Genomic DNA, 25,545 nt, shown 5'->3' on the forward strand with positions numbered 1-25,545 from the left:
CTGCTGTTGCTTCCCAATCTCCCCCATTCCTCCTTGCTCTTCTGGCAGCAAGCTTGTCCCTACAAAGTGCTGGTGGCTGGTGGTGGAAAGTCCATGATCCATGTCCCCTGCAGCTTATCCTAGCCACTCCACAGCTTCTAGGCCAGTGTTTCTTAAACTGTGGTCTGTGGCACACCTGTGTGCCATGAGGCAGTCGGAGGTGTGCTGCGGAGAACAGAAATAAAAAGGGCTGCCCTTAAAGGGGCAGGCAACCTTTTTTTTTAAAAAAATGTTTGCTCAATAACTTTCCCACAACCCTTTTTTTCTCCAATAACTCTCCCCCCCCCCCCCCCCGATCCTTTTCCCCCCTGACCTTTTTTTTTCCCTCAACAAAAAATCCTTGGTATTCCTCATTAAAAAAATCATTGTTTGGTGTTCCTTGGTCTTAAAAAGTTTAAGAAACACTGGTCTAGGCTCTCTTGTGCCCCTCTCTTCCCAAAGCAGCAGGAGAAGCTCCAATGCCTTCCTCCAGGGACAAAAACCACCTCTGGTATGATAGGCAGAAAAGACTGTGAATGGGGAATGCCTGACAATGTGCCTGTGCTTTCTGTCAGAAGCTCTGCTCTTCACAGTGATCCCCCTCAAGCTTCATAAATATCTTATGGGGGTGCAGGAAGGTGTGTGACACTCTCCCTGCATGCTCTAAGCACTGTAGTTAATACAGTTTAGTAATAGTCGTAAGGAGGAGCTGGCACCTTGTTGCTAGCAAGTGCTTTATGAGCTACAGTTTGAAAACCCGAGATGATATTAAAAAATAGTTAGGACAATAGCTTAACATAAATAAAGCAGAAAGGAAGTAATGTCAGAGTCCCATTTTAAAATGATATTTGCAGCTAATAGAAATTTTACTTCTGTCTTGTTTGTTTTTAATAGACTTAATATACTTTTAAATATTGAATTGCTTATTTTAACTAATACATTCAGGTGATATCTACCAGTTCATAAAATGTGAAGCAAACAAAGTTTTCTGAACATAATTTTTCTCAAGAATTCCAGTTGTGTCCATATCTTTGTCATTCTGGATGATTACTATGGAGATGGCCTATGAATTAAAGAAAACTGCACATAAATGGAATAATAGTTTGGGTGCTATAAAGTTTTAATCAACATTCATAAATTATCTAGGTCATCTGAAATTAGCCTTACAACTTTTATAGCATATCGCACTACATGTAATATGAATACAGCATATCTTTTGTTGTTGTTATTATATTTCATAAGCCTTTGTTGGAAAAGGCCAGTTCGGTAGCAAGATAATAGTTTTTGGTTTGGAAAGGAAAATGGTAATATATTATTACCCTCTAAAAATCTGACTCGTGTTATTACATGAATAACTCTGTGATTTTAATGTCCAATATTTCAAAGCCTTCTAGGGTTAAAAAGCAAATCTTGTGTTCCCAATTAGATGGTTGGAAATTTCCCCACTGCAGTGACATTAAATTCCCATTTGTACCCTTGAATAGGGATAATAGAGGTTAAGTTTGGTGGTGGACCATCACTAAATTTGTTGCCCCTACTGCAATTCAAACAAGTGTAATTTTAGGTAGTAATTCCATATTTGGGAGATCTTTATTTCCAACTATCAGGACTAGACACATTAAAAAATGAATATGAGACTTTTATTGTCTATTGCTTCTGGATGCTGAGATTTAAAAAAATATGAAATATCACAAGATTCATGATCAAATTTCTGGAACTGCCAACACTGTACATAACATTTGGTCCAATTTTTAGAAATGATTTAATAGAAAATAGCTGTTGCAGCCTCTTTATGATCCTGTTGCTAGAAGAGGATAAAGTTGTTGATGTCACTAAAAGCAGTAATCAATGCATTAGCCAAAATTATTACCATAGGACTTTTTTCATTTTATACCCAGTATAGTTTGCTCGTTTCTAGCACTGTCCTTCAAAATGTGGAAATTACTCACCGAACTAAATGTAACTTGAAATGTAAACCTAAATGCAAACATTCCTGGAGTGGGAGGGAAAAAATCAGCATTATTCATTCTGACAATCTACACAAGGTAAAGAAGGTTTTTTTTTTCACCCCAGGTCAGAGAAATAGTATCCTAGGGTACGTCTACACTGCAACATTAATTCGAACTAACTTAGTTCGAATTAGTTAATTCGAACTAAGCTAATTCGAACTAACAGATCCAGACTAAAAAACTAGTTCGAATTAGCGTTTGCTAATTCGAACTAGCATGTCCACATTAAGTGGACCCTGAACCAGGCTTAAGGATGGCTGGAAGCAGTGCCAGCAGGGCATCAGAGGAGGACTTAGAGCATGGAGATGCTGTCTCAGGCTAGCTGAGGGCTGTGCTTAAAGGGTCCCGACCCCCACCCCGGACAGACAGTTCTCAGGGGTGCCCCGCTTGCAAAGCAGTCCTGGCTTGGATTGCCCGGAGTGCCCACACTGGGCACATCACAGCACTCGGCCATCAGCCCTGCTGCACTTGCCACAGGCTGCCATCTGGGGAGAGGGGGTAATTGGGGGGCTGCAGGAGAGCTTTCACCCCCAGAAGCCCGCAGAGCCAGCCCAGTCCTCCCCATCGGGGGCGCGTACCCCATTCCTCCCTCACCTCCTTCCACTTATCCTTCCCTAGCCCTTCTTCTTGATGTACAAAATAAAGATAACGTGTGGACAAAAGTAGAAACTCTGTTTATTTAACAAAACTTGGGGAAACTGCGAAAAAGAGGTGGGAGAGGGGAAGAGAGAGGGTGGGAGAGGGGAGGGGGAAAACTGGGAGGAGGGAGCTGAAAGGGGGAAGCAAGGGAAAGGAGGGGGTGGGGAAAATGAAGGATCAGGGGTGGGGGTCTCGCCGGGCCAACCGCTTCCCAGCACGGTGAGGGAGGGGGCCTCGGCATCCCCGGGGGGATGGGGTGGAGGGTGCGGAGGTTGAGGTGGGGGGTGTGGACATTGAGGAAGAGGTTGTGGGGGTTGAGGAGGAAGAGGTGGGAGGGGGGGCAGGAGTGGGAGGAGGGACAGCAGTTGGGGGGGCAGCAGGCGCAGGACCAGCACGGGGCACCATGCTCATGCTCAGCCCTCGGAGCTCAGCCAGCAGCTAGTGGCGGACCTGCAGGTCTTCCCGCATCCAGGCCTGTAGTGTGCGGTGCACGGCTCGCAGGGCCCCCAGGTGCTGGTCCCGGTACTCCTGCTCCGTGCTGGCGGTCCGGAGCAGGCCGCGGGTGCGGGAGCATGTCCCGGGCGGGGTGGTGCGCCCTGCAAGAGCAGCTGGTGCAGCTGTGGAGAAAGAAGAGAAGTGGTCAGTTCTCCCTGGGGATGCAGAGGATGATGCCCAGCCCCCTCCCCAACTCCGCAACGTGAGGGTGACCATGTCCTGCACCGTCACAGCCGCTGTGCTTGTACAGAGGCCATGGTCAGGATGTCTGGCTCTCCCCGGGACTGGGAGCTGCCCCAAGACCGCACCCATGTCCCTGTGCCATGTATAGTGTGGCCGGGGCGGCGGCGGGGGGGGGGGGGGGGAGGGGGAGATGTCCCCTGCCTCCGTGTAGAGGGGACATGTGAAGGGAAATCATCCTGCTGGGTCCTGCCCCGGGGTCGGGAGCATGTCACGTCTCTTTGCACAAGCATGTGCCTATTGGGCAATGGCCCCTGGGTGTCACGCAGCTGGAGCCACCTGCCCAAGGGTGGCATGGCACGTGCTCACACATGCACAGGTGTCTGCGTGATCTGTGGAAGGCATGGCCCACGCACGCGTCTCTGGTCTCCCTTCCACCTCCCCCCCCCCCCCCAAACTACTTAATTCAAAGTACTTACCCGGTACAGTCTCCCTGGACGACCCTGCTGGAACAGCTGGCGGTGGCCCCTCTGGTGCGCCCAAGTCAGGGCCCTCTGGTCCCTGCTCGCTGTCCCCCGGGCTGGCACGGACTGCCCTGCCCCCCAAGAGTTGGTGGAGGGCAGCGAAGTAGGGGCAGGTGGCAGCCCCTGCATCGGCGCCGCCCCTTTTGGCCCTGGCATACCCCTGCCGCAGCTGTTTCAACTTAATTCGCACCTGCTCCTGGGTGCGCCTGTGTCCCCTGCTGACCATGGCGGCTGCTATGCGGCCGTAGACGGCTGCATTCCTCCTCCTAGTGCGGAGATCATGGATGTTGGGGGCCTGCCCCCAAATCTCAATGAGGTCCATGACCTCCACACTAGACCAGGAGGCCGCGCGCCGTCTACGGCCCCTGGCTGGCCCCTGGGTGCTTGGGGACTGGGCAGGGGACGGCTCACTGCCACTGGCTACCTGGCTCATTGTGGGGCCACTGGCTCAGGGGCAGAGACTTCTGGCAGGGCTGTCTGACTCCAGTGCCGTCTGGCCAGAGTCTACCCCTTTAAGGGCCCGTGGCTGGGGGAGAGGAGAAGAGTTTTCCTGGTTGTGCCCAGAGAGGCCACCAGGGGGAACCTGGGAAGGGCTAGCCTCCCACTAGTTCGAACTAAAGGGCTACACAGCCCTTAGTTCGAACTAGTAAGTTCGAACTAGGCTTAATCCTCGTAAAATGAGGTTTACCTAGTTCGAACTAAACGCTCCGTTAGTTCGAATTAAGTTCGAACTAACGGAGTGCTAGTGTAGCGCCTATGAAAGTTAGTTCGAACTAACGTCCGTTAGTTCGAACTAACTTTGTAGTGTAGACATACCCATAGTTTACAACCATTATTTCAAACCTTCATTGTCTTTGACAATGAGCATGTTTAACCTGAACAGTGAATCAGAAAAAACATAATTGAATAGTCTTCTGAAAACTGCTTTATGATGTTCACAGGAGTATTTGGGGGCCTCGTTGAGATGAATTAATTTTGCTTACAGAATCTTTGAAGTAAAGAGGCAATCATCCCATTGTATAGATAGAGAAATAAGGCACAGAGAGATTCAGCAACTGTCTAAGGTCACATTAAGTCTATGGCAAAGCTACAGATTAAACTCAAATCTCCTGAGTCACAATCCAGAGCCTGTCCATTACTCTACAAAATTTTGCTCTGCCAACTTATTTATCTCATTGTAGTGAAGAATGAACTTACTTGTTTATGTTTTTCATGATTTTTATTGATCGATTGTAAAAATACAAAGAATATATGGGAAAATAGATGCATTTTTTCAGTTTTAGTTTATTCTTTCAGTATGTATTCCATTAGATCTAGGGCAGAAATGTAGCAATTTATTAGACATTGGCAAATATTACAGTCCTTAATCAAATAAAACTCCCTTTAATTTTGCCTCTTATCTGAAAACTCCATGTATGAGTAGAAATGTATTGATTATTATAAAAAGATTTGCTATTCAAATTGCACATAAAACAACATAAACTTGTTTTAGAAACATTTTGAAGTAAAAGGATGTTTTGCCTTAATAGGATGGTAAAACTATATTCATAAAGTTTTATCTTCTGACAGTAAAATAATGTCTGTAAATTAATGAAAATTTCATGTTTAGGCATTTTCAAACACTTTCCTTATAAACTGGGATTTAAGGTTGATAATATTCTGCCAGGCTTTTTCTTGCCTTTAGGTGTCCTATCTTTAATGATACATAAGTTATATATATATATGCGAATTTTCAAACTTGGAAGCACTTTAATGTGAGTTGGATACTTGTGTTAATTACATATTATACAGCCAGATATTGCTTTGAGTGTTTTTGCAATTAATTAATCGTGAGTCCCAGTTATTATTGGTTATATATGAATTTGTAATGATTCATTTATTTAAACATAGGTTTCCACTGCATGTAATGGATTTGAAAAAAGATTAATCTGCAAAATTGTTCCAAGGTTTGTTCAATACCAAATTCAGAACCTATGCCTTCATTGAAATATGTTTTTAATTAAGGAATTACAGATGAATTAGTATTTTTGTACTGTATGTGAGTTCAGTAATTACGATGCAAAGTGTAATTGTTATGTATTTCTGGTAAAACACCGTGAATTAATTTGAATCCAGTTAAACCCATTACTGATTCTTTCTTACCACAGGCTGAAACTCTCTACTCTGACAGCCTTGGGACCTGACTGGTGCTGAACCAGAGAATTTGCGGAACCATGGGAGGTCAATATTGTCTAGCATTATTACGAACTCTTCCACTGCTTACTGGGCTCTTAGAAGATGTTTAAGGATAAATTAGAGCTAAATAACAGCACAGAACACTGAAAGCCAAGACTGAAAACTGTAAAGAAACTTTATGGGACTGCAGGAAACTTGGCCACCTCCACGATAAGAGGATACCTGGCTAACTATAATCATGCCAGACCACAGATGTTGATGGCCCAGAGAGAGCCAGATTAGAGAGGTTCAAACAGTAGGAACTAGTTTTCATAGTGGAAAAACACTTTGTCTATCTCTTCACCACCCCTAAAAATAGATCTTTTTTTCAGAAAAAAATAAGTGAGTCATTCAGTAATTTTAAACGGTATTAGTAGGTGTGTGTCCTGTAGTCACCTGAAGATTGCTTAAACAGCTTATGCATACCCCTGTGTGGCTTAATGTATTATAAAATGTTGTGGATTAAAACATTGTGGAATGAATCCAGCTGGTCTTAATTACACATATAGCATAACTGATGACAGCTGGATTATTTGTCTGCAAAGGACCAACACAAGTTCTTTAAGCGTCTCAAATATTTCAATCTACAAGGAGAAAAATATGAATTATTTGATGACCAGGCAAACCTGAACAAGCATGTGCCCAAATTCTGGGTGTCTACCTCTTCCTTTTGAACGTGCTTATTGTTAACCGAACACTCTCTGCTCTACCAATTTTTGAAGTTAGTAGGGCTACTTGGCCACTTAAGATACCTTGTTGAATAATGATAAAGACTGCATAGCACCTAGCAGGAAGAGCAGGCATTATTGACAGTTTTCTAAATCTGTCTGTGTTTTGCTCTCCCCCCAGATGTGAAGAAGAGCTCAGTGTAGCTAGAAATCTTGAATTTTCCACCAACATAAGCTGGATCAATACAAGATGTCTGTCATCTCACTTACCATGTCTCTGGGCTTCTATGAACATATTTTGTTCACATTATTCATTCAGCCAATCTATGCTGATATGTTGTGGGCAGTGATGATGGTTAGGAACTAGCTTTGGCTCTCTGCTTTCTCGTTGTTGGTTCTCCAATGGATGTTGGTTCCCTTGCTATTCTGCTCCAACTTCTACCACTCCTGATCAGGCCATCGTTAGTTATATGTCCTTACAAGATCAGGTTGCCCTTATTATGTCCTTGCCTCTACAGCACATTGCTTCCAGACTTGCTTTCAAATTCTTTCTCCTACTCCTTTCACTAGGAAAATGAAATTACACAGTGGAAAATCCAGCCCATGTATGCATATTTATATAGGTACATTTAAAAAACCTGTTTTCATGATGAAATAGAGTATATGCTCTGTATTCTCCATATACTCATAAGAATTAGTGAAAATTGGCAGAGACGCTTTTGAGCACATGATTATAGGTGCACAGTGCACTTGAAATGTTTGGCAAAGAGAAGACAAATTAATAATTAATAGAAATAGCACATACATTTATTTCCTTTTTTTCTTAAATACACGAAAAATTAATAGTGAGATATTTTAATGAAAAAATTAAATGAAATAAATAGAGAGAACGTTAGACAAGCATATTATGAAACCTCCATTTGTTCTTAATATCAGATTGTTAAAAAGTGACTATTTATTATTATCCATGACTCATAATTTACAGTATATATCATGCACCAGATATAAACCTCTCTTCTAAGTGTACAGTAACAACAATTAGAGAAAAGAATTCATGAAGGTTTTGGTGATATTAATTCAGCGGCTCCAAAATATTATTGTTTGTAAAGTATATAAATGATTGAAATTGCCTCTTTTTTAAAATGTCAAAAGTAGAAGCACATTTAATTAAACAATCATTGCTCAGAAAACAAATGGGAATAGCAAGAAGACTCTTCCTGTTTGGAAGATACTTCACTGGTTGATTTTAATCTAGATACATTAAATATACAGGTTTCTAAAACAATAGGCTTGCTATATTATCAGTGGACTTTTTTGCTTTGAGTGCATTGTCTTATTTTTACCTCCATCACAGTTCATCGTCCCTCTCAAAATTGATGCCATGTTCTTTTTAAGCATGTTTTCACCATCTGCTCTGTTAGGAAATATTCAGGTGTGTTTGCTCATATATTATTTAAAGTATTGATCGGTAGTTTATCAAATCTGTACTTTAAACAGTAATAATGTGTGACAGAAATCCTAGCTGGATTGATGATGTCAAAGTAATAATCATTACAGCACAGCTAAATGGGTTTTTTATAACAATAAAAACACAGAGAACATTCTGGTTCAAACAAAATTTTGTAGTGCATGTATCTAATGTACTTTCAAGGTTAACCATTAAGCCATTTGGTATATGTTATGCCATATCACAGGTCTTCTGTGCACCTAATATTTTTCTATGAGGCTGAGACAATGATCTCTTGTGGAATTTCTAGCTTGTGCTGTCTGCATTTCTATGAGTTCTTGCAGTATGGAAGTGGAGCTAGACAAATTCTCCTAATGGAGGGAGGAGGTTCCATACTTAAAAAGCCATGGTATTTTTCAGTTATTTCATTCCCCTTATTTTATGGGAAGGTAACATAAGAGCTGAAATAACTACCCCAATATTCCACTTATATGTCCATATTTTATTAATAATCTAATAGGTATAAAAGTGTCAAATGTGACCATTGTTTTATTGGCTTAATAGAGTTAATGCTATTTTAGGAATACATCACAGACAAGCTTGCAGCAGAACTGATGACTTCTGTACCAAAGGGGCAGGGAATCAGGCCACAAACAGGGTGCACACCATTTGGGGTGGGGATAGGAAATAGGTAGAATGTAGCAGGGGCAAACCTAGAGGATTCTTTACTACACAAATATTTCATTGCCCTCCAACTAGGATGGGGTACATGTAAAGGGCCATGCAGGCTAGCTGAGTGCAGTATCTGCTGCAGAATGGTTTTACATCCTGTCTGTAGCATTTCTGACTCAATATTCAGAATGAGCCTTTATAGCATTGCTCGTAATTTTAATGTCACTGCCTACCTTTTCTCCAATGGCATGTGTCCTCATTTTAACATTGATAATCATGTGGGTGAATGTGTGGATTCAGTAAGAGGGAGCTGATAGGAGAATGGTTGCCAGAATATGTTATTTTAAGGCAAACAACTATGTATCCTGTTCTGGAAATAATTTGGATAACATATCACAAGGATTAGCACTGGTTTACATATACACTCTGGTGACATGAACATTTTTTGAAACATGTGCCATTATTGTTGCTTAAGCATATTACACAACTATTTGGGTGTGTCTAGACTGGCAAGATTTTGTGCAAAAACGACTGCTTTTGCACAAAAACTTGCCAGCTGTCTACACTGGCCGCTTGAATTTGCACAAGAGCGCTGACTTTGTAATGTACAAAATCAGTGCTTCTTGCGCAAATGCTTTAACGCTCCCACTCAGGAAAAAGCCCTCTTGCGCAAGAATACTTGCTCAAGAGGGCCAGTGTAGACAGAGAAGAATTGTTTTGCGCAAAAAAGCCCCAATGGCTAAAATGGCGATCGGGCTTTCTTGCGCAAAATCGTGTCTAGACGGGCCACGGATGCTTTTGCTCAAAAGCACTTTTTGCGCAAAAGCATCCGTGCCAATCTAGATGCGCTTTTGTGGAAATACTTTTAACGGAAAAAGTTTTCAGCTAAAAGTATTTCCGCAAAATCATGCCAGTCTATACACAGCCTTTTTGATTATACAAAATGAGTGGCATAAAGCAGACTTGAATACTATAGATAATTAAACTAATTATAGACCAGGTTTTTTAAAAAAAATTTTTTGACAGCCTCATGGCTAAATGTTCACAGTTCACATGGTATGCATGGCTGCTCAGTCCCCCTTCATCCAAACTGCTGCAATTTCCCAAACAGCAGAAGGTCATGGCAGCTCTTGGGCAGTTAAGAGGCTGGTTCCATCCTGGATGGCATGGAGAGGTGGAGTCCTAGCCAGGAAAGGAAGGGTAGCAAGGGGTGGGGAGTGAGACATCAGTGTGCGGGGGGAGGGGGGAAAGGGGCATGCCACGTGGACATGGGGTGTTACACACACCACCTGGATCAGTGTGCAAATGAATCTCGTAGCTCCAGCTGCTCTGGCCAGAACAGGAATTTGGGTCTGACTCACTCCAGGCTTAGCTCAAGCCCAGGCCACAATTGCTGCTTCCCATCTAGCCAGTGGGAAGAGAGGATGGTGTTAACCTCAAGAATAGGGGACCTGACTAGCCCTGACTCCCAGCAGCCCCCACAGGCCCAGGGAAGACACCACACCACCAGCTATCAAGAAGCTAAGACCAGGATCCACACATACCTGTTCCTGTTCTAACAGCAGCAGGTCTGACTGCTGTGTCAGCTACAGCAGGAAGGAGGGAACTTGGTCTCAGCTCCTGGCCAGCCAGCACTCTGGTGTCTGCCTCTGAATCTGCCGGGGGCTGCTGTGGGGTTGGGTGGAGTTCTTAGTCACTGTGTTGTCAGCACCAAACCTCTTCTTCCTGCCACGTGGACAGGAAGGAACACTGAGGTCTAGATTGGAGCTGAGTATAGAGTAAACCAGAATAGGATTGGCTGGTGCACACCCTAGTCATGGGATAAGATGGCCCATCATCTCCTTCTGGACCTGCTCTGCTAATCACCCTATGAGAACTTGTGGTCTCATCAGGGAGGTAGAAACAGAGATCCTTGTTTCTACCTTGAAAAAAAATGTAGTATTGAGCTAGTTTTACAATTGCTGTAAAATCCATGAAATCATAGGCTCTTAACCTAACTTTATATGTATAGAGTTTGCCCATCTGTCTGTCTGTCCATAATTTCATTTGTGAGTCCATTTGCTCAAGAATTCTTCCTAATCTAAAGGAGCTGGGACCACCAAATTTGGTATACAGCTTCCTCTTAAAGCAAACTCAGGGTTTGGTTGTGCTAGGACAGTGGGATATGTCTGGAAACAGATTGTTTTCCATAAAAAGGAAATAGGCGTCAGAGTGACCACAAGGGGGTGGCCACACCAGGAACAGAGTGGCCAGCTGAGCCCAGAGCTCTCCATATTACCTCCAGTCACTGGTAAGTATTCCCCAGCCATAACCCTATCCCTCTATCCCTCAGCCACAGTGCTGGACTAGGGGAGGAAGCCCTGCTGGCCAATAGTCCTTCTGCTGCAGCCCCTCCTCTGCAGCCATCTTGGGAGCATCACTGAGCATGGCCCGTGCACCCAACCCCGGGGCCAGCCAAAGCAGCTCCCTGACCAGGAGAAGCCACGGCACACGGACGGGCAGCACAGCCACAGCACACACCCTTCTCCCACTGAGAAGCTGCAAGCTGGGGCCAGTCAGTACAGCTGCCATTGCTGGAGAAACACTAGCCTCACTGCCACATATGGCCCCAGAAGGAGCCCCCTCAGTCCACCCATCCTTCTGCCCTGGGCCCCCTGGCCTGGGTCCCCCATCCCTGCCCTAAGCCCTTCACCCTCCCTGGCCTGGGCCCCCAACATTTCCCATACCTTGCCCTGACACGTGCACCCTGATCTTCTGCCTTGAGCTTCCCACACCCAACCCCTGCCCTGACTCCTGCAACACCCTCCCCCTGCCCTGAATTCCCCACATGCCCAGCTTCTCTCCCTAAGCCCCCATTCCTTCCTTAACTCCTGCACCCCCCCATCCTCTGCCCTGATTTCTACACCCATCTTCTGACCTGACCTCCTTACATTCCCAAACCCCTGCCCTGACTCCTGCACCCTCCACAGCCCCAAGTCCATGCTCTGAAGGACCGAAGCAATGCTGGGTAAGCCTTATAGTTATCTAAATATGTATATTTTGAAATACATCTGTATATTTGTGGGTCTGTCTTCAAGTCCATTTGTTCAAGAACTCCTCCTAAACGGTAAGACCTAAGGCCACAAATTTGGTATGCAGCTTCCTCCTCTCCTTAAAGCAAGGTCAGGGTTTGGTTGTGTCAGGAGAACTGGAAGCCCTGGAAAATGGGACAGTTTCCCATAACATGCAAAGTGAGAGGCTGCTGATCAGAGGCACACGATATGAGAGTGGCACCCAGGAGCAGTGAGCCTGCAGGTGAGAGCTATCCCACAGAGTGTCCACTGGGGGCAGCTGTACTACCAAGGGAGTGGCCAGCAGGGCTGGGGTTATGCCTTCTTGCCTGCCAGCACACTGGTAAGTATCCTCTCCTCCCACCCCAAACTCTTCCCCCCCTTCCAGCACTTGGGCGCAGCATCGGATGGTAGGGAGGAAGGCCTCTGGCAGCTGGGGGTGATCTGGGAACAGGCCCCTGGTGGGCAGGGGGAACTTGGATGGAGAAGGAACAGGCCCCTGGTGTGTGTGTGTGTGGGGGGGGGGGACCCACAACCCTCCCTCTTGCAACCCCGCAGCCTTAGCCCCTCCTCCCCAGCTCCAAGGTCCTGCTTATATATAATATTTGGATGTTTTTATACAGTTCCATCGGTACCTCCTCTCCAGTCAATTTCTATCCAGGTTGCTTCCAGTGTTGCGTATGTATTCCTCTTTGGATCTATTACCTCATACAGAATGTTGGTGAATTGACTTAAATATTTTACCAGATTTTTAAGGCTTTTGTACTAAAATCATAAATTAGAGATGAGCAGGAAACATTTTTCAATGTTGCAAATATTTTTGAAATTTCAAAATATTTTTGTCCCCAGGATGAGAAGAAAAGTCAAATTTTGGTTTGGAGGCAAACAAAACTGAACCAAAAATATTTAGTTTGTTTTCATTTCATTTTCTATTTTTATCCCACTGAGCTATGTTTAGCTGAAAATTCAAAATGAAAAGTCATTTTAATATGGAGTTTTTCATTTTGACAAATTTTAAAATCATTGAGTTGAAAAATTAGTCAGAACCAACCCTTTCCCTGGGGGGAAATATTTTTTTATGATTCAGCATTTTTGATGCAAACCGTTTAACTGAAAAATTCCCAGTCAGCTGTTTTAGTAATATTGTACGTTTTAGTATGATGCATTTTGCATTTTAAAAGCAAATGGGAATTTTTAGATGTAGTGTGCATAACCACTTAGCAATATAATATGCTGTACTTAGTTGCAATAGAAAGTATTGAGTAGATTGATAATCCTTGTGTCCTTGATATTTATCTTATTCACAAAAATGGGAGCCATCTTTTCTGGTTTCCATTTTGTTGCTTATTTACCAATTCCTTATAAACTTCTGACCTGAGAAACCTAGGGAAAGAGTCCTTGGCCATGAGACTATAGATCTGTCTCTGAGCATCATCAAAACATTTCAGGGTTGGTTCCGAGATATTCTGTGTGATGCAGTCTCTGGTAGTGAAGTCAATATTAATCTGTGAAAAAAAAGTTTAAAATTAGTTTAAATTTTATTGGAGAATTAAAGTTTATATGTGTACATGATGCAAATAGTATTTTATTTTTTCTAGAATATACTATATGATGCCAACTAGCATGACGTTAATGCTTTTATTTTCCATCTTATTGAATATTTAGTTTAATTTGGCTCCGTGGACTTAAAGAGACGGTATTAGTACAGAAAAAAGTTGAAAAAAATGCTTTTGATTATCTAAGGATAGACCAAGGGCAGAGAATTCTAACTCATTATAATACAAAAAGGGAAACATTTGAATTTCATTTCAGAGACCAACTCTTTATAAAAAGATATTCTTTAATGCACACAACTCAATTAACTGAAATACCTTAATTCTCCAGTCAGTCTAGGGTTATTTCGATGTTAACTATTAACTAAAGGGAGATCTGTTCTCCAGTTGAATCACAGATATGTAACTTATTAGTCATAAAGCAAGTAATACATTTTTTCAACTAAGACTTCCTACTTCTTCTTTAATTGACTAATTATTAACAACGACAATAATAAAGCTGTGGTCCATGAGAACAAGATGATCACACAGAACAAGATGATTGGCTCTCATCCTTGTTTACAGCTATATACATCAAATAATTCACCAATGTTACTTTTCAGGTACACAATTACTCTGTCTCAGGGATGTTAAGTGATTGTATATCAGAGAGGAAGTAGTGCCTATGGGAATGGGAAAGAAGTGGACCACAAAAAGATTTTTCTATTAAAACATGAAAAAAAGAAACACCGAATACAAGGTGTGTTCCTAAGAGTTTGTACAGGCAGTCCCCGAGTTACGCGGATCCTACTTAAGTCGGATTCGCAGTTACGAACGGGGCTTTTCTCGCCCCGGAGGACAGGAGCGGCGGGATGCCCAGATGCGCTGCAGTCCCACCGCCCCCGTCCTCCGGGGCGAGAAAAGCCATGGAGGACGCGGGCGGTCCCGCCACCCGCGTCTCCCTGGTCTGCTGGGGGGGGTGCAGCTAGTGCCTCCCCTCCCCCCCAGCAGACCAGGCTTTTCTTGCCTACCCCTGGGGTAGAGCAGCTGGGGCGCTGCCGGGTTGGTCCCGCAGCGCCGCTCCTCGGCGCTACTGTACCAACCCGGCAGCACCCCAGCTGCTCTGCCCCAGGCGTCCTGATTCAGCCGCTGCTGGTCAGTTTCAGCAGTGGCTGAATCAGGAAGCCTGGGGCAGAGCAGCTGGGGTGCTGCTGGGTTGCTCCAGTAGCGCCGAGGAGCGGCACTACTGGAGCAACCCAGCAGCACCCCAGCTGCTCTGCCCCAGGTGTCCCCAAGTCAGCCGCTGCTGAAACTGACCAGGAGCTGACTACAGGAAGCCCGAGGTAGAGTTGCTCTGCCCCGGGCTTCCTGGAATCAGCCGCTGATCAGTTTCAGCAGCAGCTGACTTGGGGACGCCTGGGTTTCTTAAGTTGAATCCTATGTAAGTCAGAACTGGCGTCCAGATTCAGCCGCTGTTGAAACTGATCAGTTTCAGCAGCGGCTGACGCCAGTTCCGACTTACATACAGATTCAACTTAAGAACAAACCTACAGTCCCTATTTTGTACGTAACCCGGGGACTGCCTGTACTGTTAAACTGGGAACCAGGATTCTTGATTTTGATTTCCAGTTTGTGCCTCAGTTTACTCATCTGTAAAATAACTATAATTATACTTGCCAATTACAATTATACTTGCTGTAAGGCTTAATTGAAGTCTTTAAAGCCTTAAGAGGACTCTGAGGAAGAAAGACTTCTATATGGGCATTAATGTGCAATGTGTTGAGTTCCATAGACCTAGACTGTGATTTTTAGGAGTAGCTCCTGGAGATATTGGGATTCAGAGGGGTTGCTCCTAGTCACAAGTTCTCCCATATGTCCTCCTTTCTGTCAAGAATTGGGTCCTGCAGCAAAGCTAGACTGGAAGTAAGGCCTATAGTAGAACCAGTCTCCAGGCAACCTAATGAGCCCAAGTGACCTGTAGACTACCAAGGTGGAGCAGCAGTCCAGTGGCAGCTCCACACATTCACCTATGACTGCAAATGTTTTTGTGCTTGCTTTGTGGGCTACTATCTCAAGAGACATTAAGGTCAATTAATTTGGATCCATATTAATAAAAATCTGACTGAGTTTTAATTAATTGGAATAACAAATTACAACAGTCATAATCTATTTTCTTTAATAAAACCAACAGTAATATCAAGACAAAATTTTAAAAGTTAATTTTCAACAAATGACTTGAAATCATATAAAATATTCTTTTTTATCCATGAAAACTTTGTATTAAAACTTTACACTTAATGGATTAACCATGTGATTTTTGCCATTGTTGGCAGAATTTTTTTTTACATACAATATATAGAGGATTTCTAATATTGGTTCAAGCCAAGATATTAGTGTGTTGTATTGGACTGGAGACTGCCATAAAGGATACAATAAAAGATTCCTACTATTTTCGTGAGCTCAGTGTTTAAGCAACAGGTCCCTGTTCTAGTGCAGAACACAATTTATAAATGACACGAGAGAGGCCTCCTGGTCTAAACAACACAATTAATATAAAATGTATAGGCTGGGATTTTGAAAGACACCAAGGCTATGAATGCATGTGAGCTAGAGGTGTGATTCCCATCTTGCATAGATATACTTGTGCTAGCTCGATGAGCTAAAATAGGAATGCAGTTCTGTTGGCATGGGTAGCAATGAAAAGTAGCAAGGGTTAGTTGCCTTAAGTATAAATTCACCAGTTATCCAGGGGTAAATGCCATCACTTAGTGCTGCCTGTGCTACCACAGCTACACTATGTTTAATACAATAGCTTGATGTGAGCAAGCATAAGTACGTATGTGTGAGCTGGGAATCACACCACATCTCTAAGTGCACTTAGCCTCAGTACCACATGTCCCACTGAAAGCTGCTGAGTGAAGAGCGCATAAGGCTATTGAGAAAGATATTCAGCTTCCTCTTAGGGTCCTGATCTTGCTTTCTCAATCTGAATAGCCTCTCAGGTCCTAGACTTGAAATAAATCTCCATCTCCCCATTACACATATTTTGTCAACACTATGCATACTTCTGCTGCTCTGTGTCCTTAGTGATATATAGTTTGACTCAACTGAACATGCTTAGGGTCTTTTTCACATTTAACTCAGATGTGAACTATCTTACAGTGATTGTTAAGAAGCAAAGGAACGATTATATAAGACTCTTCTTTTATTTTGTTTATAGTGTTTAAGGTCTTTGAAGCAGGATGCGGGTAATCAGGTCGTTGAGACAATGCCCTTTCTGGTTGAAATGGCAAGAAACTGGTTTTGTTATTTTTTGTGATCCTGTAACACATATTCCTGCTCATCCAGAAATATAATTTATGCTATCATGTACCGACAATGTCCGTCTGCTATGTACATTGGACAAACGTCTCAGACACTTCACCAAAGAATCAATGCACACAAAACAGATATTAGACAGGATCACACAGAAAAAAACAGTTTCTTGCCATTTCAACCAGAAAGGGCATTGTCTCAACAACCTGATTACCTGCATCCTGCTTCAAAGACCTTTTAACACCAGACTTAAAAGAGAATCCTCTGAACTGTCATTCAAGGTTTAAATTGACACTTTACACCTAGGTCTTAACAAGGATGCTAATTACCTTACCCATTACAAAGATAGCGTCCCCAATTATCACCTCTAATATCATTAGCTCACAGACATTTACCTCCCCCCCCCATCCTCCTTCTGTTCTGAAATTTGATTTGTCCTTTTCATATGTGTTCATTTTTTTATTGTATCCTTTGGTTTATATGGTCGTGCCAATTTTCTTCCACAATTTGATCTGAGGAAGTGGGTCTGGCCCATGAAATCTCATCACCTAATGAACCATCTTGTTGGTCTTTAAAGTGCTACATAGTCCTGTTTTTTGTTTCAGCTCCACACAATGTCTCTTTTACATCTCTACCACTCAAAAAAACATGATTATTTGTGGATGGGGGTTCTGTAGCATTCAGTACAGATATGACTGTAAATATCTGAATTATACTGTTTTTCTAATTATATAACCCAAACATATAGCAACTTGTTCACCTGATTGTCTGTTAGTTGGTTGGTTTAAAAACTGAGTTGTCATCTTGTTGGCCCCTGCCATCTGTAAAGTTTGCTTTCTCTGTTGATGATTCTTGCTGAGGAACAAATAGTAGATGTTGATGTTTTCTGTTGATCTCTCCAATGTCTGACATTGTGGCCTGGTGGGCCTAGCTGGGCTGGAGTAGCCCTCTGCCCATGGCATGCCACAAATGGAAACTGTTCCAGACCAACGTGCCATGCTGTGAGCAAGGGGACTGCTCTGGCTGGGTTGGGTGCCAGTTAAGAAGTTACCCATTTACATCCCTAGTCTCTTAAGTACATTATTTCTATATATTTGGGGAAATACTCTACCACAACTAAGTATCGTCCTCTGAAACCACATCTATTCTCTTCCAAGGTGTGTGTGGTAGATGAGAAGTTATTAAAGATTCTTTGTGTTGTTTTGGTGCATTAGTTCTGCAACTTTCACATGCAGATACTTTATTCTTCATGTCCTTGCTGGTGCCCAGCTACCACACTGCCTGGTTGACATATTCATGACATTTAGTTTGTCCTCGATGTCATTCATGGATAAGGTTTAAGATTTCACCTCTCATTTTGTTTGGAATTACAGTGCAATTGACTTTAGTCATTAGACCATCTGGCTTGCTTAATTGCCCATGCACTGCAAAGTAGCCTCTTGTCACTTCCTTAGTATCTTTTAAGGCCAGTGGCTCATGTAACTTAGAACTTCTTGAACTTGTATATTTGCCAAAGCTGTTTATTTGCAGCTGATGTAATATATTTTCTGATACTGGTTTGTATGCGTCCAACGCATCCGTGTATGCCCTTATATCATCTTCAAGTTCACAGGTACAATGCTGGACTCTGGAATAGTGTTTCTTTTTCTATCCAATTTTCTCCAGTAACATATTTATCAATCAGCCTTATTGTTAGATGCTAGCATCACATTACTACTTGATCCAGGTCTTTCTCATTAATTAGAGTTACAGGCAGTTTACAGTCTATCAGAGTAAAAGAACTAAATCTATACAGATATCTATAAAAGTTTTAACATGGACTGTGCTTGCCAGGAACTCCTTGTAATATGTGCATATTATTTTTCTGCTTCTAGGAGTGTGTGAGAGAAAAATAAAGCTGGCTTCTTCTCAGGTCCACATTGTTGAAATGGTATGCAACTGTGCCATAGCTGCTCTTATCCAGATTGACCCTTTTGGATTAGGTCACACCACAACGCTTGAATACTAGAACTGTTGAGATATTTTTTTACTTTCCTAAATCCAGTTTCTTGATTTGACCTGCATAGCCAAGATGTGTAGGATTTTAACAGTTCATTCAGTGATTTTGTCACTATAGAAAGGTCTTGTAGATATTGACCAAAGTAAGTTATCATCCTCAGTAACTTCTTAGTTCAGGTATATTTATTGGTGCATTCAATTGTCTAATAGCTTTTACTTTCTCAGAGGTAGACCTGATTCTATCTTGGTTCATGGTCTGTCCCAAAAACTCAATTTGAGGTATTTGGGAAATGATTTTTCCCCTTTTCTTAGCTTTAGGCCTGACTTACTGATTAGGCTTTGAACTTTACTGAAATTTTTATTGTTCTTTCATCAAACCATATATCAGAATGTCACCCATGAAAACTACAGTTTCATTTGTGTTTCGTAACCGTTCTGCCATCTCTTTTTAGAAATTTCAGCTGCAATGGTAGTTCCAAAAACTAATCTTCAAAAGCAAAATCTCCCAAAGATTATGGTGAATGCAGTCAGTTTAGAACTTTTTCACTGAAGGAAGATGCCAAATTCTTTTGAGGAGTCCATTTTGGAAAGTTCCGTATCTTTTTTTACTTGGAGAAGAAAGTCATCCATTGTAAGAAGATCTGTTTTTAGTCTCACAGATGTTTTACCAAGGAATCCTAAAAGGTGTATGTACATTATATTATTCAATGCTATCTTTTAAGGTTATTTGTACTGGATTTCCTTTCAAGAATCCATTGTCTCCAAATACATTGAATTCTTCCATCTTTCTCATTAGGCTCATTATGGCTGCCCTGGTGTGGCTGAGAAGATTGTTGGACTTTGTTCCTTTGGTCACAGTCATTATGAATGCAAAGGTTTTGTCTTTATAAATTGTTTGAATGGTGAACTGGCACATTAAATTGAGAGATTCTACAAATCTAGTCAAGGAGGTGTCAATTTCAGCTCTGGGAGAGGTTTTTAGGTGATTCTAGGCCCCTTTTGAGACAATGATCACATCTGCCTCTTTTTCATTTTAAAATCAATAGTCTTCCTATGAATATTCAGTTTCACTCTCCAGGCAATGCTATGTCATCACTTATGATAGATCACAGAAACAGCGGCTCTGTAATATTAATCAACTCCCTGATGGCCTAGGATGGCAAACATCAGCAAAATGTCCACATTTTGTGCATTTATTACATGATTTGACACACAGGATCACAGGACTGGAGGAGGCTTCAGGAGGACATCAAGTCCAACCCTCTGCTAAAAGCAGGACCAATCCCAACTATATCATCCCAGCCAAAGTATTGTCAAGCCAGGACTTAAAAACCTCTAGGGATGGAGATTCCACTGCTTCCCTAGGTAACCAATTCCAATGCTTCACCAGAACCCTAGTGAAATAGTTTTTCCTAATATCCAACCTAGATCCACTCCACACGCACTGCAATTTAAAACAATTACTCCTCATCTGTCACCACTGAGAACAGCCTCTCTCCATCACATATCTTCAGCTATGGATTTTTCCAAATCCTGTGCATTTAGTCTGAAATTCTTGGAAGGTTGGGATTCCCTTGTATCCTCAGAGCTTTTGTAGTAATGACTTTTAACACTCGTGGTGTATCTTTACAGCTTCTAACCTAGTTTCTGTTTTTTTAAGTTGCTCCTGCCTCTTGTCCTACTGTTTGACTAGTTTAAACTGCTTTGCTAATTGGGTAGCAGTTTGTAGATTTAAATCTGTCTTTAATTGTAGTTCCTGTAAAATGTTGTTATCACTAAGATGAGTGATTAGCCTGCCTCTGATGTTTTTAAGTTTTGCAGTCCCAAAATCAGAGTTTTCAACCAATGGCTATGTCTAGACTACATCCCTTTTTCGGAAAAGGGATGTAAATTAGACGTATCACAATTGCTAATGAAGCGGGAATTTAAAACTCCCGTGCTTCATTAGCATAAAAATGGCTGCCGCTTTTTTTCGTCATGGAGCTTTGTCGAAGAAAAGCGCCAGTCTAGACGCTGATCTTTCGAAAAATAAAGCCTTTTCCAAAAGATCCCTTATCCCTCTTGAAATAATTTACATCCCTTTTCCAAAAAAGGGATGTAGTCTAGACATAGCCAATGTGTGCAGAAGTCTTATAAAAGAATCAATATTTTCTCCTAGTTCTTGGATTCTCTGGTGAAAACATGCTCTTTCATCAAACACATTTTTCTGAGGTATCAAGTATGAAATCAAACACACATTGAATCTTTTCATAGTGATATTTGTAATAGTCTTCGAGAAAGGCAAAATTTAAAGATATTCTTTGCCTGCTTCCTCATAGAATAAATTAAAGTAGATGCCTGAATATCCCCAGTTTACTGATAGAGTTTTGTAGTAGGTCGAAATTTTACAAAATGCTGCTTCTAGTTTGTCCTTCCAAAATTTTTCAAAACTGAAGCTCTCAGAAGCATTGCAGAGAGGAGAAAGAATTTGAAGGAGTGCCCAACACTCATGGGGAACATCAGAGAAGAGCTCCTGACTGTTTACCATAATGCAGCAGCTAAGGAAGTCTGTGGACCTGTTGCTGCAGAGACTGTTCTGGGCTGCCAGTATTCACTTCCTTGCATGTCTTGTTCACCCATTGCAGAACAGAAGCTGCCATACAGAAGATCAGGCCTCTGAAAAGGCCCACAATGCCATTCAGCAGGACTCTTCAAGGTGAGTCCAAGTCACCATCTCTCCTTCCAGAGCGAGGAGTTGTGTCCATGGATTTCTGCCATGTCCAAAATTTAGGTGAAAATTAGTAAAAGCTACAAAACATGTAAACCAAGGAATTTGTAGGGTGGGAGAATTGGTAAAAACTAAAAGTAAAGGCTAATGTAGTCTTAAAGGATATTTTAATGTATTTGTTGTTTTAAAAAAGTCTGAGTGTAACTTTACGTCATGCAGAAGAGAGAACATGTTACAAAATATTTTTTAAACACAGGATTCAAGGGCAGTTAAGTATCAAATTCAAGTCTCTGTCATTTAATTATTCCTACTTGGCACTATCAGCATTTAATTATAATAATATCCTTTTTTCTTTCATCTGCAGTTCCACCTAGATAATTTAATTCATATTATTCATACTTCAAACACAGAGGTAGTGAGTACCTGCAACTTCCATTGACTTTAGCGTGACAACAGTTATTGTATTTTACCCACAATTTTTTGTAATTTTGTTTTTAACAATAATAATTGTAATAAAATAAAAGAGCTCTGATTTGTTAGAAGACATCAGTACATGCCAAAACACTATCACTCTCAAAAAGCAGAGACATCAGTATAAAGACCAAAGAGGGTGCAGACATCATAAAGGTAATTAATTTGCATATTCGCTCATTCACACAAAACATTTTCTTTTGTGAGCAAATTGAAGGTTGTGACAGGAGTTTTCAAAGGGAATGTTTCAATAGTCATTACATCAAAATATCTCTGTTAAAGGAATAAACAATAGCTTAATTTACTTTGTGGAAAGAAGGTTGCTTATCATACCATAAAGAAGTCTATAGTCAATCAAAAGCCAAGGAAAGGGAGCATACATATTGCCAATCCCCAACTATTCAAAAATCGTGAGATTGGTTTAACAATCTTGAGATGCTCTGAATTAATAATTTTGTGAGGGATTTTATATGGTTTATGGGGTTTTGAAGCTTTAGGTAGATGCCACCTGCCTCAAAAGTGTGTAAGAGCTTTTAAGGGTCAAAATCTCCATCCCTAGAGATTTTTAAGTCATGGCTTTTCAAAGCCCTGGCTGCGATGATTTAGTTGGTCTCTCTTTGGGCAGGGGATTGGATTTGATGACCTCCTCAGGTCTCTTCCAACCCTATGATTCTATGATTAAATTCACCCTCAGATGTAGAAATGTGTCTTTTCTCTGATTAATTGAACGGGGTTCTTCTTGCCTTCTTCTTCCCTTAAGGCCGCATTCCTCAAACTGTGAGTCCCAACCCCCTGGGGGGCCGCGAGCAACTTAGAGGGGGGCACAGTATCACAAAGTTTGAGAACCCCTGCCTTAAGGTGAGGGAGTTGCTATTGAATCTCTCTCTTACCCTCAGTACTATACCTCCACTTTCTTCAACCTCCCTCAATCCTTCAGTAGAGTAGTAGATGAAGTTTGTTTTGCCCCCACCCCACCTGCTACTCTCACATTCTGCATATGCACCTTTTACTTGTTCTCTGATACTCCTCAGAGTCAGTTTTTTAACATTGTTTTTTCTAGAGCCCCGTCTAGAGTGGCAGCCATTTTGCCTGTTGAAGGTGGCAGCCACATTTATTACAGGCAGCCTCACTTCCAAAAGTACATAGACTGTTAGGAAATTACTTTCATACTATTTTTGACCCCCTTGAGAGTAATGGGAAATGACAGCCATTCTGAGTAAGGGAAAATTCACAAGTTAACATGATGAGAGGCTACCCTCACGAGACATGTAAAAAAATGGCCCCAAACTGGCAGAGTCATGATAAAATTGAGAACTGGCAATAATGCATACTTCTCCGTGCATCAGAAGGAAAAACACATGCATTAAGAGATAGTGCTGAACCCAAACGGTGTATAATATTTGCTGTTTTTTTCAGGCACTAGATGTCTCCACATGATTTCAAGCGTTCTAAAAAGACTGTGTTCCCTACTACATGAAAAAAGCAAAGCTAAAATTCAAAATGTTTGGAATCTTATTTGATTGTCTGTAGTTGTAATTATTTGTCTGTTGTAGATGCCCTGTGATTCTGAATATCATGACATTCTGGATCTGAGCTTTGCAAATTGAGAACTATCCCTGGAAACTACCTGAAAAATGTAGAAATGACTGTTTTACCTCCCTTGGAGCATCAGCCTGGATAAACTCTGAATAAATCTTTTGGGCCTTTGAGACAATTTTGGCAGAAGACTTAGTTTTCTTGAAATCCTCACAGGCCATCCAGAAGTCAATGTTCTCCTCACTGAACTCGGATTTTAGGAATGTTCTAAAGGCATCCAAGCCATCTTCAGAAATAGAAAAATAAATTAGAAGACATATATAATTGATGTAGCATTCCAAGGAATAAAGAAGTTAGGATCCAGAAATTGAATCCTGCTGCCCTTATTCAGTCTACAAGCTGCTGGGATAAAATCAGCCTTTTGTTAGACTCATATAAAACCTTATTCATTTCAGTGAGCATAACAGTGGACTGATTTCAGAACTTTGAATTTAAAAGGAGTCTTGTTTGAGAAATGAGCACAGGATTTATTTATATCACCATAATCAAATGTCTCCCATTGAAGAAATGTAGTTGATGTTTCTGGTTTTTTATTTCTCCTTTCAAATATTTGACTCCCTCATGGAACTGATGGGCAGTATCCCCCAGGATGCTAATCTGAGGGGGAAAGGAATCCAGGAGAGCTGGCTGTATTTTAAAGAAGCTTTATTGAAAGTGCATGAACAAACCTTCCTGATTTACAGTAAAAAAATATGGTAGGCCATCAATTTGGCTTAACAGTCAATTCTTTGGCAAGTTTAAACACAAAAAGAAAGTTTACAACCCTTGCTGCAGCTCTGCAGAAAAAGTATTTAAGGAGCTGCAATGGAGGGAGTAGGGAATTATCCTTTTTTTTTCAAACAATCTACAAGCAATTTTAATGTCTTAATAGTCTAAATGGTTTAGGGTGTAGAATTAACTTGGAAATAGCCCTGTTAGAAGAAAAGTGTTCTTGCTTGTTCCAAAGATAATTGGTTTGAGTTACCAGACCATATCAACACACTGAGCATTCACAGATTTCTTTTCACTAAGCTTGTAAATAGAAGAAAAAAATTAATTGGTCTATTTAGGCCACCTAAATTATCTTGGAAAGCTCCAGCTCTGTTACATTATGTGATTAACTTTGAGCATGTGAGTGAGCTAGCTGAAGTGTATAAACTGAAGCGCATATGTGTCCGCAAGATCAGAACCTAAGTTAACTGTGTGATATAATGGCTTTGTTCCTTCAATGGCACCTAAGGAAGACTGTGCTGCTGGTTAAAAAAAGAAAATAAATAATATATGGCTACTTACTGCACAGTAAGCATTGTATTAGAAAAATTAGGGTGGTCAAACAATTAACATTTAATTGTGATTAATTGTTCAATTAAAATTGTAATTAATCATGCTATTAATTGTACTGTTAAACAATAAACTACCATTTATTTAATTATTTTTTGCTGTTTTCTACGTTTTCAAATATTTTGCCAAATACGCTGCAAAATTCTTCTTCAAACAAGCAACATATTTTGAGTCATAATCTGAGACTTCTAAAACATGAAATATATGGCAGGATGCAGGGAAAACAGAGCCAGAGACATACAGTTCCCCCATAAGAAATTAATTCACATGTTTAATTAATGAATTATTTTGTAACAAGTGTCATCAGCAAGTCCCATTTGAATACCCATGTGAATACCTCTATTCTAACTTTCTGGTGAAATTGTAAATAAGAAGTGGGCAGCATTATCACCCTTAAAAGTAAACAAACTTATCTGTCTGAAGGTATGTTTACACAGCAGGGCTAAAGTCGAATTAAACTAAGCAACTTCAGCAACATCAATTGCATGGCTTAAGTCAGAATAGCTTAGTTTGGCTTTTGGCACTGTCTACACAGCCAGAAGTCAAGGGAAGAAAACTCTTCTGACCCGTAGTGAGAGAGACAAACGTGGTAGGAGACCGGATTGGCTTTCAGGGGAAATCTCTGGTGAACTTAAGCACAAAAAGGAAGCTTACAAAAAGTGGAAACTTAGACAAATGACCAGGAAGGGG

The 25,545-nt window shown here is 41.5% G+C and overlaps 1 protein-coding gene across 1 annotated transcript in view; it reads right to left on the reverse strand.

The window, feature by feature from the left end:
• Positions 1-970: 970 nt before the first annotated feature.
• The window catches only part of RGS21 (regulator of G protein signaling 21), a 28,631-nt gene continuing 4,056 nt past the window's right edge, over positions 971-25,545 (reverse strand). The window contains exons 2-4 of the mRNA XM_006129148.3: positions 23,595-23,761; positions 13,269-13,421; positions 971-1,081 (exon numbers count right to left, since the gene is read on the reverse strand). Coding sequence (XP_006129210.3) covers positions 971-1,081; positions 13,269-13,421; positions 23,595-23,761 — 431 coding nt within the window. The remainder of the gene's footprint in view (positions 1,082-13,268; positions 13,422-23,594; positions 23,762-25,545) is intronic.

Source organism: Pelodiscus sinensis, chromosome 9 (assembly GCF_049634645.1).
Source record: "Pelodiscus sinensis isolate JC-2024 chromosome 9, ASM4963464v1, whole genome shotgun sequence".
Lineage (NCBI taxonomy): Eukaryota > Metazoa > Chordata > Testudines > Trionychidae > Pelodiscus > Pelodiscus sinensis.